We start from the raw sequence: 18500 nt of genomic DNA on the forward strand, positions 1-18500 counted from the left end.
AATATTACAGTACGATTTAAAAATTTTTATTTCGATCAGCTGCCACGTAACTACATTTGGCTCAACTCTTTTGTTCAGCAGTTTGTCGAATCTTTCCGATTTAATCCTCTCATCTGGCGGCCAAAAGCAGCGATGCCCGTCATCAACGACCCAATAGACCACGAAAGGATGCTGAGTTGCCAGGTCTGGAAAAGGTCGAAAATCTCGATTAGGGACAACATGCCTGAAATTATCACAGCCCTGTTATGGAGCTTCATTTTCTATTAAATAATACAAAGTGAAAGAACGGGTTATTTTAGTGTTTAATATTTTTAAAGGATTTGTCATCATTCTGGCCTTTTAAAAAGGTAGTATATACCCATTTTTCAATTTCTCATAATTGGTAATTAATATTAGTTGGCCCTTGTTTTCATTTGTAGCAGTCATGGCTGGCTTGGCTACGAACCAAACCATTGAGCTATACCGTCTGTCACCCTATGTCAAAGAATTAGTCCCTAAAGAGCAAAAGAAGTACATAGAAAAACTTGTTACTTTAGATTGTGACTATCCTTACTTATTCCCATCAGAGCTTTGAAAAAGTAACGAGCTTCCAAATATAAACGAGCATGACGTTTTCCAATACTGCGTAGCAAAACATAGCAAAAATTCTGGATTGCAATTATCTGCATATAAAGCAATTAGAGATGCAGAACAATATGTCAGTTATGGATGGGTCAAGGATGGTTTTAGTGCAAAATTACCCAATTCTGTGGTCATTGTTACTTGTAGAGTGCATCATTCACGATCAATTCGAAAGTCACTACTTAACCCCTGGGCTGCCATCGCAAGAGATTTGTCCATAATATGTTCGAGCTGTGACTGTGAAGCTGAGTATGTGTTTTTACTATTGATTTTATTGTTTTTAATACTAAGAATTTGTGCATATTTAGACTTGGTGAAACTTGTTCCCATGTAGGGGCAATGTTGTACAAGATCATTGCAGTTAATAGCATGCATGTACATCGAAGATGGGTTGATACATCTAATGTCAATGATTTGGTATTCTAAAGACTATCACTTAATATTCTGTGTTTTTTATTTGCCTTTGTTATTTACAGAAACTCTTCAAACGACTTAGTGGAATGAACGAAACAATTTACAAATCAAAGGGACGCATCACTAAAAGCCGGAACAAAGTTTACGACTCTGCTGAGATACCATTAATGTCCTAAGAAGAGCAAAATGAGTTTGAAAAGGTCCTGTTGAATAACAAGGCAGTTCAACTACAAGTAGTGAATAAAAACGAGGTCTTCAAACATTTCAAACCTCCTGATCTCCCAGTGGCCTTTGGCATCCTGTTAAAAGTTCGCTAGTAGGGAAGTCTTATGAAGAAGTAATAGAAGAATGTGAGCGGTTGCAAGCAAGTTCTATACTAAGTGTCACTGAATTGCAGTCTAATAATCTGAACAAATGCACCATTGGACAAAAGAAAACTCCCCTGTGGCAAATATATCGCAGTGGAAGAGTTACAGCATCAAATGCTTATGCAATTTACAATGCCAATCTAAATTTACCTGCACTTTGGTTACAAAAAATATCTTGCTACCCAACAGAAAAACCCTTCGCAACAGAAGCAACTAGGTAACCATCAAAGAACGTCTTTCTTTAGAAGTAATGCTGATTTAATTTCTATTTAATGTTAGGTACGGAATTGACAATGAGAGTAGGTGTATTACTAAGGGATGCAAATTGATAGAAAAAAAGAACCTACATAAACAATTCAGTGTTACAAAATGTGGGCTGATAATCTCAACCGAGTTTCCTGAAATAGCTGCTTCTCCAGATTCGTTATTTACTTGCAAATACCATGGATTAGGTGTTATTGAAGCTAAATGTTCCTGGAAACATAGGTATTTTCAAAGTGTCCCTTGCTGCTTTCCAACATTATTTTACATATATAACTTAAGGAATGTTTTGCATAAAATTCTAGGTATGCTAGCAGTTTGAGGGAAGTCTGTGCTTCAAATAAAGACTTTTATTTAAGCTACAATGAACAAACTTAACAGTTCCATCTAAAAACTAATCATCCGTACTATTTTCAAGTGCAGCAACAACTACTTGTAACGAAGAGAACATTCGCATTCATGGTTTATATTGAAAAGGACGTGGCAGTTGTGTACGTTCCCGAAAACAAGGAGTTGTGCAACGAAATTAGAATAAGGTCCAAGTTCTACTTTAATCAAGTCTTACTACCTCAACTTGTCAGCGATCATTTCTATGCCAGTCACCATCTTAAAAGTGTGATAGAAGACAATTCAGTGATTCAAGTTGAAATGGCTGTTGTTCATTCACAAAATGTGTCATCTCCAGTTAGTCAACATCACTCTGTACATCATGTTCCTGTTATTGTGATGCCAAATGTGATCTCAGGTCCTGTAACTATCCCACAGAGTAACCTTTTAGAAGATAACAGATTAGTCAACAGAGAAAATGAAAGGTCTTCAAATTCATTTTATTGCATCTGTCAACAAAATCGACCTGGTGAGGATATTGTTGTTTGCAGAAACGTCAACTGTATTGTTAAAGTCTTTCACAAATCTTGTATCGTACCTAAGAGAGTTCGCTTTGGTCAAAAGTGGTTATGCAAACAATGTGTGTCTGATGAAAAGAAGGAAAAGAAAAGTATCGGAAAAGAAAACCAACAGCGTAGCACGGTGAATGCAAAAAGATTGCGAAACAGTAATACTAATCCTGTACCCAGTAAAACACGCAAACCATTACAATCTATAAATGTTCCATGATAAATTAACGCATTAATGTAATGTCACGAAAAATAAAAATCCAGATGTAGTTTTCATCACCATGACTTCATTTATTCGTTGGTATTTAAGTAGGAGGTACAACACTTGGCATTGCATTAAGTAAACAACAACAAACAGTAACTACTTTATCAACAAAGGTTTCGTCATGTGGGTCTGTGCACAAATCACGAATCTTTATTGGGCCGCGTAATATAGTATACTTCTTGCGCACGTTTCCAATAACGCGCCAAGGATTATTTTGCGACATCGTTTGAAGTACATCTGCCTGAAAATAGAAAGAGTTAGTTTGTTCCACTGAAATGCACGTAGTTATTTTTTAAATTATACATTTTTATTGTTCCATCTAAAATCCAGGTTAATGATAAATTAAATCTCTCTACGCAACATGAGGTTGCATCAGGAGAGGAAACACCGCATATGAATTTAAGTGTTTTGTTTGTAGCGGTAGTTTTACCCCTTTACATTTAATTCTATCTACTGGCTAGGCTTTCGAAGGACCAAATTTTTGTACTAAAAAAAATATGAATAAACGATGAGGCGACAGGGTACGTAAAGAGATCTTTTTTACAAGTAAATTCTTGGCCAATTGCCAAAATAGACTGATTAAGCAATTGTACGATGTTTCTTATTAAGATAACTGTGAGGTCGTTAAGGAAACCACAGTTATTTGGCTTCAAACACGACAAAAACCATGGGCCGAACTTCATCTGATAAAATTGTTTGCAAGAATTCAAATTCATAGGCAAAGGTCCCCCAGTACGTACATTAGCTAGTCGAATTTCTCTTGAATCTAAATTTTTGAGTAAAATGCCCTTGTTCATACACGACTCTTGTTCTTTTATTCATTTTACAACCTGTTGCAATGGACGATTGGCGTACCTGAGATATTTTTTGATTGACTTCCAGGAGTGTTCAAACGGAAATGCACTGAAATTTTCTAAAAGGCCGTACTTTCTGACATCAGCTGGTAAATTAATAAGGTTGTGAACCGTGTATGAAATGTAGTGGCATCCTTAGAAATTTTTGAATTCTTTAACAAACAATTTAAAAAGCTGATCTGCATAAGAGTTGTGTTCTCTGAACCATTTGTCGGTGGCTAAATTCTAACAGCAACATGCCGTACTAAGAAATTGGCAGAATTCTTTTAGACACGCAACCTTTCAGGACAACGGGTCCCGTGTATAAAAGAAATTGGCGAAATTCAGTCGCTTTAAAACGCGGAATTTCCTTCGACGTTCTAGATTTTCTCGCAAATTCTTTGGGAATTGCTTCTTTGAGAGAAACAAGATGATCAGACAACGAGTTTCACTTGCAATTAGAAAGGCGGACTGATAGTGGACCCCCCTTCCAAAGGAGAAAAAGCTTTTTAACAACACCCTGATAGATTGTGTGCATAGGATCAACAGGGAAATCCTCCACCATATCAATATTAAGAACTTCCAGTGCGGATATACTGGTGTGATGATCTTCATCTAATTTCGATCGGAAAGAATGATCGGTTCTTAAATTTGCGTTTGTTTCCAGAAAACCCATTCTATGTTCAATATAATCACCATCTACGTCACATTTGGTACAAGCAGAAAAGCCCGAGTGTCCTTTTGTTTACTTTTAAACGCAAGGGCTGTCGCAAATAAAACCGTAAATAGAAAAGAAAATAGTATGACTCTTGAAAGTAACACCAAATTGATGTAAATTGTTAAGTTCATCAATCAGATCAGAAAGATATTCGTTCAAATTAGCCGGCTTTTGAGTTCCATGATAAATGGCGACAGGAAAGACTTTAATGTAGGGTAGGTTGGCAATTAAACCGGATACAACCCAAAATTGACTCGAGATACTTTTTGGCAATTGACATACCATCAACGTGAAAAAAACGTCAATTCGATGGGGAAGTGAAAATTCCGGTAGGAAAGAAAGAACATTAACAATCCCAGTGAAAACACCAACAAAATAATGCTTCCCCTTATCAACGTCTTTTAACGCAACATTTCGAGGGGTTTTAAGCAAGGTTCGAGCGGTTTTGGCAAATCTGTTCCCCATGTCTCTGATCGGCAAATGGCAAGCAAATCGTCGATATCTTTTAGCTGCAAACTTGATCTGGCTGCCCAGGAAGCCAATTTGCTCTTAAATGTGGGTCGCTCAGCAGGTTCGTCTACAGATACAGTATCAGACGATGATTGGTGTAAATCACAATCGCTAAATTCAAATGTATCTGCATCAGTATCTCCTTAAGATGACTCAGAATTATATCCAGGACCAACATTGATTTCCAATTCTTCCATGTTTCTGTTTGGAGCACCATTTCCAGAATGATCAAATGGTGCATCGTTATGCAAACCATTATCAGAAACAATAACCCTGTAATCTTCACCTCTTTCGTCATGTAAAACGTATTGGGCTTCTAACACTCTTTGAACTCTCAAACGTTTAGCTCGATCAGAAAGTGGCCTTGATCTAACCCTACCCCCTTTTGACAAAGACTCTGGAATTGAATTTGAGTCGGAACTGGAATGCGATGGGTTCCCTGACGCCATTGCCTGAATAACAAGAAGTTTTAGTAACAATAGTGTTTAAAAAAAGGCCATGCATGAAAAACGTGGCATTTCTCTAACTAAGAAATGAATTGGGAAAAAGAGCAAGACAAAAAAAAGCCTTCGTAAATTACGAATAATAGGCCAAAGTGTGCAACATAAATGTAAGGGAATTTATATGAAACAAAATATACACTTACCATTACCAAGAACGATGAATAAGTAGAAAGTGAATCAAGTTCACAAAATGAGACGAGAAATCACAAAACGAGAATGGGGGATAAAGTGGTAAGCAGCGACTATCCACGTTCAACCCGAACACGCGATTGGCTAATGGGACAAGGGCGACTATGCGACGAGAGGAAAACAAGCGGGATTGCCAAAGTAGTATTATAAAAAGCTAAATCATAGTTGAATCATAACTTATAGAATATTTAAACATTTGCCTAATTTTTATGGTTAATATTTTAAAGATAAATTAAAAATTGTTCGATTAGTAATAGAACATTAAAAGTAAGCTAGTGATAGAAAATTACACTTAAAATTTTTTTTTTAAGAATATGATTCGGTTTTAAGAAGCATTTTTCTGCATCTGGGGATTGCTGAATTTGTCTATCATCACAACATTTTTGGTTTCTCAGTCTGATAAAAAAAAATGTGGAAAATTTCATATGATCAAAAATGTAAAATGCAAAGAATCAACGCCAGGTGGAAATGTTTACGCCACAAACCCGATTAGGATTTTAAATCGGAGTTGGTAATCGGGAATCCAACCATAGATCACAATCAATTGATTTACATAACAATATAATCGATCGAGTTGATACCGATAATTATGATAAAATTTGGTGAACTTGCCCCCATCACCCCGATAACTAACCCGACCCAACTTTGAAGTTTGAACTCTGATGACAACTACATTGATACTTGTAGGCCGATCACGCCCGTTTTTAATGTTTCATCTTACTCCACCAATTTTGCAAATGGTGTCGGGGCAATCGGGGTAAGTTTAAATTTTCCCCCTCGGCAACCTGACTGGCGAAATACTCTCTTGCAAAGCACGACATTTCGTTCACGGAAAGGCTACTAACCCTTTGGTTTTATAATGATTTTGTTTAACTCTTTGTAAACCAAAAAGCAGACATGAGATATTAGTCAGGTATTTTTATGTCTTTCAGGGACGTCCGATGGAATTCACTATTCCATATACTATAACTATGTCCACTTTCAAGTTAGAACCGGACTTCAAATGGATGTCCGGTAAATATCCATGATGGATGGAACAAGTTGGATTTAAAATGGACATCCCCAGGATATCCTGTGCCACATAGGTCGACAAATTGCAAGGAGAAAAAAACAATTTCGTCGGCTGCGTTTTACCTTGCGTATTGAAAATAAGGCACGACATTGGGACGATTGCTAGTAAAAAAATCCAACCCAATGGATTTGGGTATTTCATCAGAAGAGGAATTCTGAATCATATTGAAAAAAGGTTTCCTTTATACTAAACATATTAAAACATCCTGTGTACCTAATCATAATCAATTCTTATTGTCAATTGAATAGATTTGAGACTGGGTTCCAAGATGACGAATTGGTGATTGCCACTTGCGTTCATCCGAAGTTCAAGCTCGATTGGATTCAAGATGAAACTGATGTGAGATCTTACAGGTAGTTAATAGCTAGCAAGATGGCTGTTATTCAGGAAATGGAAAACAATGAAGTGTCTGCTACTTGTGACCGTGACCCCTTGGATTTCCCTTCCAAGAATACTGCCACTCTAGACGAGCTTGAGTTGTTTTTCATTGACAAGGATAAATGTCTAGCTATGCTTGACAAATATCCAAGAGTAAAAAGTTTATTCTTAGAATATAACACAATTTTACCATCAAGTGCGTCAGTCGAGAGGCTGTTCAGTGCTGGGGCACTTGCACTAACCGCACGACGAAACCGTGTTGCCGAAGACATTTTTGAGACTTTGTTGCTGCTCAAAGTTAACTCAAATAACAAAAATTAATATTCCTTGTCAACTTCTTAATATTAGATGTACTTTGAGACTGTCATTTAATCTAGTTTGAAACGTTGATCTCTGCACACTACAGAAGAATAAGCATCTGAAATTCTGAATAAACTAGACCACACTGAAAACTGTTGATTCTGATTTTTGATTTTTGATTCTTGATTCTAATTTTGATTGTGATTCTTGATTCGTGATTCTGAATAAAAAATCATTTAATTATTCTGATTTTTGATTATCTGATTCTTTGATTGTGGGATTCTATTGAGATTTGATTCGAATCACATTTCATTTTGATTCAGATGATAACTGTCTTCTGGCTATAAACAAGAAATCATTTGCGAAAACAATTAATCCTCTTTCAAACCAGGCGTCACATTCATGTTAATTGGAGAAATCTTTTGATACTACTTCTTAATATTGTAAAATACTTATGAAATATTTATCGGTTATTCTTCATGTAGGTTATTTCGTATTTCTCATTCTTATTAACTATAATTAAATGTTTGCTGCTGGAGATGCCCAGCAGCTGTCTTATAAAATTATCTGCTTATTATAATTTTTTACACTTATTGTTACAGATTCACTGGGTGTATTACTCGTAGGCAGGTTGCACGATACACAGCAGTACACGACAGCACTAAACAGTACTAACAACACTACAGCTACACAGAATCACTTAGTCGTTGTGTTTGTTTACTCGTCCTTTTTTTGTGAATGTTTTATTTGAAAGCAAAATTAGGAAAGAAATTAACCTGTGCTATTTGTGGAAATGTATATGAAGACGGCAGCAGAAAAATTGGTGTTTTTTCAGTACCAAAGAATATGTTTTCTCGGTGGAAATCGATCATACCTGAACTGAAAGAAACAGCGAGACTGTGCGACATTCATTTTGAAGAATCAGATATAGTGAAGGGTTTCTAAAACGGGCAGAATTTTCATCCCCTACAAAACTGGAGATTACTTAAGTCAGCTATTCCAAAATTTGTCTTGGGTACATTACAAATGTACTACTCTCAATTTACGATGAAACAACTTAAAGTTTTTAAAACAGTTAAAACAAATGCAGAATCCCCATCTGCTCGTAAACCTTTAAAGCAGCTGTTAAATGTCATTGGCCATAACAACCGCTTGCCAACAAAAAGACAAAATAATTGTCATTCTACTGCACAAGCAAATGCCAGAAAACGTAACTACATATCAAGCAGTAATTCAAATTTGAAACCGCTTGTAACATTTTCCCCCTCCATTTCACAGGCTGCAGGAAAGAAGTAAACAATAAGCCCATTGCTGGAGAGAGTATGGTTCAGGAAATAATTTCGTCACAACAGAGGTAATCGAAATAATTGGATTTCATTTGTATTGCAATTCTTATTTTTTTTCCTTTACTTTAGTCCACAGAAAGTATTGATTGTTTCTTTTAATGAATGTGCAAGCCAGGGGCCGTAGTCTGAACTTGGATTGAGTATCAATCCAGATTGGCCTCCATTGACTTGACATGGCCATCCAGATTGGCTTGACGCTCAAGCCAAGTTCAGACTACGGCCCCAGGATGACCTGATTTCCAATCCATCACAAGATCAGGATAGCTATTGCGAGCATGGGCAACTTATGCCAAACCACTGCCTACAACTGTCAATACAAATGTTTAAAAAGAGACTCGCACATAACTTTTTTTCCAAAATTTTAATTTGGCTAACGTTACCTATTTTATCGTGAATTTTCCAGTAAAAAGTACAGCAAAACAAAAATAAATATAAATAAACACAAGTGAAACCAGAGTCCAGAGTGACACTGCCAAAGAGAGTAACAGCTGACAGGTAGTGATAGCAAACCTCCCAAACGCTTGCCTAGTACAGCAACGCTACGCGTGGTGGCAGTTGCTTCACTGTTACCGTTTTCTGGCACGTCCGCACTTTCCCTCTCCCCCTCTCCCACCCACCGGGTGATCTCACTTTGAAACACCCCCTCAAAAAGCTATGACAAGGGCTTACGGCCAAATCCAACAGTGTGGCCATACCATTTCCTCCTAGACCATGGCTAGACCTTTCATGTGCCAAGCCAAAGACATTGTGGTGGAAAATTTAAACACGGTGAAGTCCCCCAACCCTTTTATTTTTGAAAAAATAATTTGAAATTGTCCCAGTTTACGCCAGGACAATTAGAATTGTACGAGATTATACGCTTCGATTTGAACTTGTGTTGACCTGTATTGAAACAGCTGTTTAAAGGGGGGTAGGGAAAAAAGGGGAGTAACCGGCCGTCGCCTCCTCAGACCATTCACTGATACAGAGATAGGGAGGGGGGGGGCGGGCAAATAAACAAACGGAACAGCAAACAAATAAGCAAACAAACAAAGGAAAAGGGGGGAGCAGCACAACAATGACTCCGATCTTCTTCGTGGCTCGAATTTCTCATGGTGTCCATGAGATGGCTATCCGACTCTTAGTCCCCTCGACCACGATATCCCCGGCCTCTTCCACGGAAAGCGCTGTTGTTACCGGATGATCTAATAGAAAAAAGGAAAAACCATTATGATTTTAATTCGGATCTACCTAAGACGGACCTCACGAACGATAGATTATTTGAACTGTAAGTGGTGGGAATGGGAGGGATCTTTACAGTTCAAATCGAAGCGTATAATCTCGTACAATTCTAATTGTCCTGGCGTAAACTGGGACAATTTCAAATTGTACATATCGATTTACTAATCGATTTGAACTTGTGATCTTTAAAGCGACTAAAAATAAATACCCACATAAACTTACGACCTTTCCGAATATTACATCCATATAAATTAACGGGACGCGGTTCTCCCCCGTACAATGCGTATAAATAAATGACGTGAACTAGGACAAACGAACAGGAGCAAATTAAATACTTGTTTTTAGCTGCTGATTCCATCCGGCTGAAGGACAATTCCGACCAGTGATGGGTCTGTCGGTACTTCACGATGATAAAATTTTCTGAAGGTGGACGCGGAGGCCCAGTGACCCGCGCGCAAGACCGTATCAACTGAGATTCCAGCTGCGATTGCCTTCGAAACCGCGGCCCCCCGTGTTGAGTGGGCCGAGAACATATTGATGTCTATGCCCGCCTCTCTCAAGACTTGTTTGATCCAGCCAGATATCGTGACGCTCTTGACCGGATTGTGCTGACCTACTGAGCTGATAAACAGCGAGCCCTCGTTATGAGGGCCCCTGAATACCTCTGTTTTCAAAATGTATGCTCGTAGGCACGCAACCGGGTCCAGCAGCTCGTCATCTAGCTTTTCTAATGAGAAGGACTGCAGCGATCCTGCTTTCTAAGCCTTGCGAGGTCTGTTGAGGGCGAAGGAGACTCTTTTTTCTGCGAATATTATGGACTTTAAATTTACCGAAGCCAAGTCTGATGCTCGAAACAAGGTGGCTAGGGCCAAGAGTGTCGCTAATTTCGACGCCAGCGCGCATAGAGAGAGGGCCGCATTTTCTTTTGTTTTGAGATGAGACAGCACTGTATCTACATCCCAAACGGAGTCATACTTGGCTGCTGGGGGTTTTTTGTTGTAAATGCCTTTCATTAATAATAAAATCTTTGGATGTTGGCCCACTGGGAAGCCTTCAACTTTTTCCAATGTGGCGGACAGGGCGGATCTATACACATTGACCGTACTGTATGATTTTGACCTGGATTGCTCCGCCAAAAAGGCCGTTACCACGATCAAATCATTACACATGGGATCCGAACCCCTTCCCACACACCAATCTGCCCAAATTCGCCAGGCACTACCGTACGCGCTGGTTGTATTTGATCTGATGGCCCCCACGAAAAGCTCGACCACTTCTCCCGAAAAACCTTGCTTTCCGTACATCGCCCTGACAATTTCCAGGCGACTAGCCGGAAGCCCGGAACGCTGCATAATGGGTTCGTCTCCCCTTTGACCGATTTCAGCAGCCCTGGGCTCGGCCTCAAGATCCGAGGGTGTCGCACGCCATGCTCAACAGCGATGGGAACCACGGCTGAGCCGGCCAAAGTGGGCAGACCAATAAAATCGACGCTTCTTCCCTCCGCGCTTTCGACAGGCAATCCCGAATGACTGCGAATGGCGGGAACGCATATGCCCCTTTCAGCTCCGCCCAATTCAGAGAAAACGCATTCCATGCCCAGGCTCCGGGCTGTGGGTTCCAGGACACAAATTTTGGCAGCTGCGCGTTCCAGGGATTCGCAAACAGGTCGATCGAGACCTTCCAAACTCTCCAAAGAGCTTGAAATGTCCTCGGATCCAGTTGCCAGTCGCTCCAATCGATCCTCCTTCTCGACTCCCTGTCTGCGATAACGTTCAAAATTCCCGGTAAATACTGCGCCCTTAATGTAACATTTCGCTCCTCACACCAGCGCGCAACTTGGACGGCCAAACGCGTCAACGATTCGGAATGTGTGCCCCCTTTCTTATTGATATACGCAACGGCCGTTGTGTTGTCCAGTCTGAGCTCGACAGTGCAGTTCGTTTCAAATGCGGCGAACGACCTGAGTGCATTGAAGGCGCCCAACAACTCCAACTCGTTGATGTGGCGTCTCGCCTCTTCCTGTGACCACGTCATACTGGTGCGGAGACCGTTACACTCCGCCCCCCAACCCGAAAGCGACGCGTCGGCGCAAATTGACATGATGGGCTCTGACTCAAACATAGACTGGCCTTCACCGGTGGCCAGGTTTTTCGCCCACCACTCTAACTCTTCTTTCGCTAGCCGTGAAAGGAAAATTTTTTCCTGCAGGTTCCCTTCATTCGCTCTTGCGCGTTCTATATAAAGAGCTTGCACCTCTCTGTAGTGAGCCTGTGCAAACGGCACAGCTGTTGCCGCCCAGGTAAAACTGCCTAACAGACTCGCTAGCTCCCTCAGTGCCACCCTTGATTTTTTTGACAATTCCGCACTCCTGGTTCCTATTGATTCGACCTTTTTTTCTGGCAAGCGGAACCGCATCAAAATTGAGTCAACCAACATGCCCAAAAATTCCATCAATTGGGACGGAGTCTCTACAGACTTGTCCGAATTGATCACAAAGCCCAGAATTTGTAAAAATTTTTTAATAAAATTTAGTTGCTCTACGATGACCATCTTACACTGATTCAGCAGGATGATGTCATCGAGATAAATGATCACCCTAAACCCGAGGCTCCTCAAGAAAGCTACAACTGGTCTTAAAAGCTTAGTGAATGCCCAAGGGGGCAGAGGCGAGGCCGAAGCAAAGACAGGTAAACTGGAACACTTCCCCTTCCCATATAAACTGAAGGAACTCGTGGAAATCACGATGGACGGGGACTGTCAAATACGCGTCTTTTAGGTCCAGCTGCACCATCCAATCCCCTTTTACGATCAAGTGTCTGAGCGAGGCCAGGTTTTCCATCTTAAAGTGTCTATATACCACAAATTGATTGAGACTTTTTAAATTAATTATAGGTCTAAATCCTCCCGACTGTTTCTTTATAATGAACATCTGGCTGACAAACCGGATCGTACTGGCCCTTACCGCCGCTCATTTTTGAATTAACGACCTGACTTCGTCCCGCCCAATGTTCAATTGTTCTTCTCCCATTCGTGCGTTCGACGGAAAATTAAGCATCGTGGGAGGTGACTCGAACTCAAGTTCCAGCCCGTTCCTGACCACATTAAGAATCCAAGGATCGGCTGAAATAAGTCCCCAAGCTCTCCAAAAATGTCTAATTCTTCCACCAATAATACTTAAAGCTACTGGGGGAGGGGAGCTAGAAAGGGAATATATTAAATCTATTGGGTACCTATTGTCGCTCCAATCTTGTTGGTTGTTATTCCACCGGCTAGCCGATCCGGGCCCTTGGCGGCCCTGATCACCTACGCCGTTTCTGGTATCCCGAGAATCTGGTTGCCGAAACTGGGGCGCGTGCCGTTGATTACCGTTGTCATCTCGGATGTTACCGGCTCCGCCACTGCTGTGGTTGGTCTGCCGGCCTCGGTAACTGCTCTGCTGATCGTGGGAAGAGGGTAAGGAGACACGCTCTCTGACTGGCAGCTTGCCCTTTCTCTGCCCTCCTACGTCCAGGTCGACCAGCTCTCTGACGAAACGCCCACTTTTCGATAGCCTCTTCATGACGGAGCTCCCAAACAGATCTTTTCCTTCACTGACTTCAAAAATTTCACGGTCTTCTAAAAGCGGAATGATCGCAGGGCCCACTATTTCCAGGATGTTCCGACGGCGCAAGTCAGAAACGTCAAAATAGGATCTTCCGATTAACTCTGCCAAATGACGGACTGCTTTACCCGCATCTCCTTCCAACTCTTTGGACTCCAAAAACGCAAGCACTGAGAAAACTGGGAGCATGGATTGTTGCACTTTGTAAAGAGTCTTCTCAACTTCATTGACTCCTTTTCCGGTTGATGGCCCTAACAACTTTTGCAATTTCAAGTGCATCTCGAAATCGATTGAGGGGACTTTAAAGTCCATGCTGTCTTCCACATCCAATCTGTATTTGGATTTCAGCTGCCCAACTCTCTTGTTGCTCGCTCCTCTTCTCAGTCTTTTCAGCATGCGTCTGCTTTGCTTGATGGAAGGCTTGAGTCTTTTCTTCTTACTACTCTTTGGGGCGTGCTGAGCTTCTATGAAGGAGGCTAGCTGTAACAGGGCCTGCCCCACCGCTGGAATCGGTCTCTCCTGAGCCACTCCGTCTGCTGCTGCCACTCCGTTTGCTGCTGCCACGGCACCCTCCGGAGCTTCCATCCCACCTGCATCACCATCTCTTCCTTGGGCCGGGACTTCTTCATCGGCTCCACCCAAAGTTGCACGAATAAGATTTGACAGTGCTACTGAGGCTGCGGCAGCATTCCCTGAACCACTCGCCTTCGGATTGCTGGGTTTTTTGTGGATACGATCGGGGGACGTGTCCCTTTTACTGCCCTTCTTCCTACGTGATGCGACGTACGAGTCGGTGGACGAGGCGTCCGAAGTGTCTGTCGAAGACGACGAAGTTGAAGATTCACTAGAACTAGTAGCTTCCGATTCCCTACGCCTTTTATTCCCCATCTTGCAATCGAACTTTCACAAAATAATTGACTGGTAAAGAACTACCGAAAACTGCGACTGCTCCCCTTCAACAGCTAGAATGGTCTGAGGAGGCGACGGCCGGTTACTCCCATTTTTTCCCTACCCCCCTTTAAACAGCTGTTTCAATACAGGTCAACACAAGTTCAAATCGATTAGTAAATCGATATGTACAATAATTTTAACAATCAGAAACCAAACCATTTAAAATCTTTTTTGCTGTTGGAAAGATGTCCGTAGAATGTAATATTTTGATCCATTGCACTTCAAATGTGACTAGCCGGCGGACGTCGCTGAACGACCCATAGAGGACATGGATGTCTAACGGACATTCGGCCATGAATCGGACATTCGATGGAAGAAATGTGCTATGTTGGCGTCTATGCGGATCTCTAATTTTTCCTTTTCTAGCAGGTGGCTTCCAATCTTTTTTCTAACATTCCTTTGATAGGTCTTTGTGCGAGTCAAGATTCGTGAGATGGGTCCTCTATGCCTTCTTTTTCGCTTGGATTATGTGCCTTCTCCTGCGTGCCTCAACTTCCCGTCAATCTTTCCTCCTTTGGTCAGAGAAAGAGGCGTTTCTCTACTCTCTGAAAGCTCTCCTAGTATCGGTCACAATTACATTACATGTTATATCCCACCCGTCCGACGTTTATAATTTAATTTAATTTAATTTAATTCATGACGAGATAAGGGACCATATAGAATTCTGTCGATTGTTAAAGGCTTACCAGTAGATAGGTAAATTCTTGTGCCGAAGTCGATAGGTGTAAGTAGCGATACATCCGGCAATTCCATCGTCACTGTCAAAATCAAGATACCTCCTCTGTTCACGTTTACATGCGATTCCCACAAATCTCGATGAACATTGAAATCTCCACTGCTCACAAATGGACTAGCTCGTGTAAATAAACTAAAAATTTTCTTCTTTTGAGGCAATTGTCTCCTCTCGGTGCGTAAGCGGAAATAATTTCTAGGTTTGCAAAGGTAATTGACGATATAAATATGGCAGCTCCTTCAATAGAACCAAAAGTAGGGTGATGGAGGGAAACTGAATCGATTTGTAAACTAAAAAAGCGACACCACCTCCATTCCTGTCGTCTGGTCCTTCTTCCCGACGGTATAAGAGGTGAACTGATCATTGAAACTATCATTCCAATGAGTTTAACTTTATAACACCAACGTTGGGATAGAATAACTAAGGAAGTGCTTTGACTTAACCAGCCTCAATTTCGTAAGGCCACGTGAGGTTCATTGTAGTATTTTTATTTTTTTTATCGTTTATCATCTGTTCCGTCCATGGGCGGTCCGACGATTCTGTGAGAGTTGATGGTTACGGCTGACCTGTAGCTTTCGGATTGATTCAGCAGTTTGATTTCTCCGCAATGAACTTTTCATAGCTTGTAAAAAATATATAATTTTTTCCTAAAAAAGATTGCTTTATGTCAAAGCCAAATTAATCAAATCAATGCAAGTTAATGTATGTGAAGTTAAAAAAACATAAAATAGACAATAAGATATCCAATTTGGGGACCCATACTTAATAGTTAAAAGATTTCCTATAATACTCTATAACGGATATAAAAAGAAACATGTAGAAAAACCCAATTGCAAACCAAAACCAGCTGTTCAAGAATTGGTTTATGTTTTGAATATCCAATGCTGTTTCACAGCTCTTCTTCAGGTTAGTAGAGTATTCTAAAACCTTTTAATGTGTCTTCCATGTTATTGAAAAGGGAGGTGCCGTCCGCGTAATCTATTACATCACTATCTAATTGTAAACATTAGGACGTTCCATTCCCGACGATTATAATTTTTTATGACGGCGTTTATGGACCGGGGTTTTTCTACATTCAAAAACCACTGTATTTTTTATTTTGAGGGAAAAAAATATTTAGGAATCATGCCGCGTGAAAAAGAGTGATAAACCCTAGTTTTTTTACCTTATTTACCATCGGGTGGGAAAATTGGCAACAAATTCTAAGATGCCACAAAAAAGAAAACTAGATAAATAGTTTTTTACTAATTTTATAAATTTCATGAAGATTCAACAACATTTAGACATCATACAATAAATATTTTTTATTCAAATTGTATTTTCTTCGTCACTTTGTACAAACATCCAAAGATTTTCAGGTTCGATTTATTAAATGATTTGAAATGTGCCCTGTAATCTTCGATCAGTTGGAATAGTTATTCCTGATCAAGTAACTTTACCGCGGTATATATAAAGTCTGAAAATAATTTTAGCGTTCTCTCTGCACAATCATTGGCAACTTCAAATGAACGCACAAACTTTTCAATTTTCTTACAATCGAACATATTCTTTTCCAGTAATTCACCGGAGAATAAATCCAATCAAAGCATTCTTCACCTAACTTCTTCAAAGAGAATAACCAACTACGAGGCCCGAGTAAAGTTTTCAGCTTATTTGGTTTGATTTCCCATGGGCGGATGACATAAGACGAGGAATTAATTCCTCTGACAATTGTCAATAGTTTTTCTACTTAACTCTTTCCCAGTGAAAACTTTTGTTCGTTGTCAAAAACTGATAACATCACTTCTTTTTCGTTCAAGTAGCATAAATGATTATGTACAGACTTTATCGCAACAGTAACAGCTGCCTGATTTTGTGTGCGTGCATTAAAGAAAAGTATTTTAAATTGACCACTGGTAAATTTGTGGACAGCCTGGATTTTAAAAACACTTCGCTATGTAAAATAGCAATGAATATCGACATTTCCTTTACATCTTTTGATTCTTCGTTACTCATTTCAAATTGATGAGATGAAAAGTGCATTTTAAGAAAGTATATCAAAAATGCATAAATCGGGCATGGTGATGTCTTATCGATTCGGAACCAAATACAAAAATATAATTGATAGTGTCGATTTCCCTTTAAAGAAAGAATAATATATGCCGGTTTTCTGAATTGCAACAGCCGCATTGGATCCACCCTACTAACCGTATTTTTGAGTGACAGAAAGCTGTAACTGGCGAGTTAAGTTGAGCGGAACTCGTTCTTTTAAAGTTGAGCGCCGTTCAACTCATTAGGAAAACGAGTTGAGCGCCGCTCAAAATTTTGAGTTTGAGTTTAAGTTCGCTCAAAATTTGAGGGCGCTCACGGTAAGTCTGCTTTTGGGAGAATACAAATTTAAGTCATTAATATTCATTTAAAAAATTTTATTTTTTGGACAATTAAAGACAAATGGTTAAACAATACTCAATATTAATTTCAATTAAAATCATTCATCACTTTGAGGAAGATATAAATATAGTGTTCTGTTTTTTTAACAAAAATTAACCAAACTCTAAAATAAAAACTCCCAAAATATTCCGTTAAACTAACAAATATTTTTGCTTAGCATTTAAACTGTTGTTTTTACACTTAATTTATAACAATAATTTACTAACAAGTTTGTTAGAAAAATTCACTTGCTGGATTTCATTATTATTTTTACAATTTTTATTTTACAAAATAATCTATTTCTGTTCTCTTAGGTTTCATCAAATGTTTTCCGACAACGAGTTGCGATAACAATCTCCAATCCAATGTAAAATCTGTCCTAGATGGAAAGGATGAGGATATCACACGCTAAAGGTTTTTGTTAAAATGTAAATCCTAACGCTTACATAGTGTCATGCAGCAAATGAATTCATCTGAAATTTAGTTTTTTTATTGAAAATGTAACACAAAACCAAACCTCATTTTCAATGCATTTAACAACACAGAGGAAAGTTTTGATGACATATCATCATTTCTTTCTGAACATAGTCCATACAAAAATAACGGAATAATTTTTTTCTTCTATAACTGGGAAGATAAAAAATAATAAACCAATGACGAATTGAAAAAATACATAAAATTCTCTCTGAGTCCAGAACAGTTGGACGAGTATTCAACGGTGAAATTCATTTGACAAGTATGTTTTATTTTCTTTTTATTACTTCCAATGGATATTCAGAAGTATCATATTGTCATGGGTGAAAAAGGGAGATTTTTTATATCTTAGCAGAGATGAGTCACCCCTCCTTCGACAACGGCTGTGATCGTGGTGAAGAAATCATCAGAAGTCCGCTCTAAGGAAGATACGGAGA

At 39.6% G+C, this 18500-nt stretch overlaps 1 protein-coding gene, 3 long non-coding RNA genes and 2 pseudogenes across 4 annotated transcripts; 2 read left to right on the forward strand and 4 right to left on the reverse strand.

Moving 5' to 3' along the window:
* The first annotated feature begins 1772 nt into the window (after positions 1-1772).
* Positions 1773-2780, forward strand: LOC123469851 (annotated as a pseudogene).
* Positions 2781-2827: 47 nt separating this feature from the next.
* LOC123469737 lies at positions 2828-5646 on the reverse strand. The gene is made up of 2 exons (XR_006643066.1): positions 5533-5646; positions 2828-3066 (listed from the first exon to the last, which is right to left on the reverse strand). It is a non-coding gene; the product is annotated as an uncharacterized LOC123469737 (long non-coding RNA).
* Positions 5647-8033: 2387 nt separating this feature from the next.
* Positions 8034-8770, forward strand: LOC123469728. The gene is made up of 3 exons (XR_006643041.1): positions 8034-8538; positions 8607-8682; positions 8744-8770. It is a non-coding gene; the product is annotated as an uncharacterized LOC123469728 (long non-coding RNA).
* Positions 8591-9206, reverse strand: LOC123469729. Its single transcript, XR_006643042.1, has 2 exons — positions 9055-9206; positions 8591-8981 (listed from the first exon to the last, which is right to left on the reverse strand). It is a non-coding gene; the product is annotated as an uncharacterized LOC123469729 (long non-coding RNA).
* A 291-nt stretch (positions 9207-9497) lies between these two features.
* Positions 9498-14572, reverse strand: LOC116926697. The gene is made up of 2 exons (XM_045169351.1): positions 13126-14572; positions 9498-9858 (listed from the first exon to the last, which is right to left on the reverse strand). Exons 1-2 carry the CDS (start codon positions 14382-14384, stop codon positions 9795-9797), a joined length of 1323 nt encoding a protein of 440 aa, XP_045025286.1. The 5' UTR covers positions 14385-14572; the 3' UTR covers positions 9498-9794.
* A 1912-nt stretch (positions 14573-16484) lies between these two features.
* Positions 16485-18427, reverse strand: LOC123469852 (annotated as a pseudogene).
* Positions 18428-18500: the final 73 nt, after the last annotated feature.

The sequence above is a fragment of the Daphnia magna genome, linkage group LG2 (genome assembly GCF_020631705.1).
Source record: "Daphnia magna isolate NIES linkage group LG2, ASM2063170v1.1, whole genome shotgun sequence".
In the NCBI taxonomy this organism is placed as follows: domain Eukaryota; kingdom Metazoa; phylum Arthropoda; class Branchiopoda; order Diplostraca; family Daphniidae; genus Daphnia; species Daphnia magna.

Bases quoted from the DNA above. Each gene is read 5' to 3' on its own strand.
- LOC116926697 (XM_045169351.1), bottom strand. From the start codon at position 14,384: ATGGGGAATAAAAGGCGTAGGGAATCGGAAGCTACTAGTTCTAGTGAA. The intron at 9,859-13,125 runs GTACCCAATAGA...TTTTTCTATTAG, and splicing joins CAAGATTGGAGCGACAATAG to ATCATCCGGTAACAACAGCG.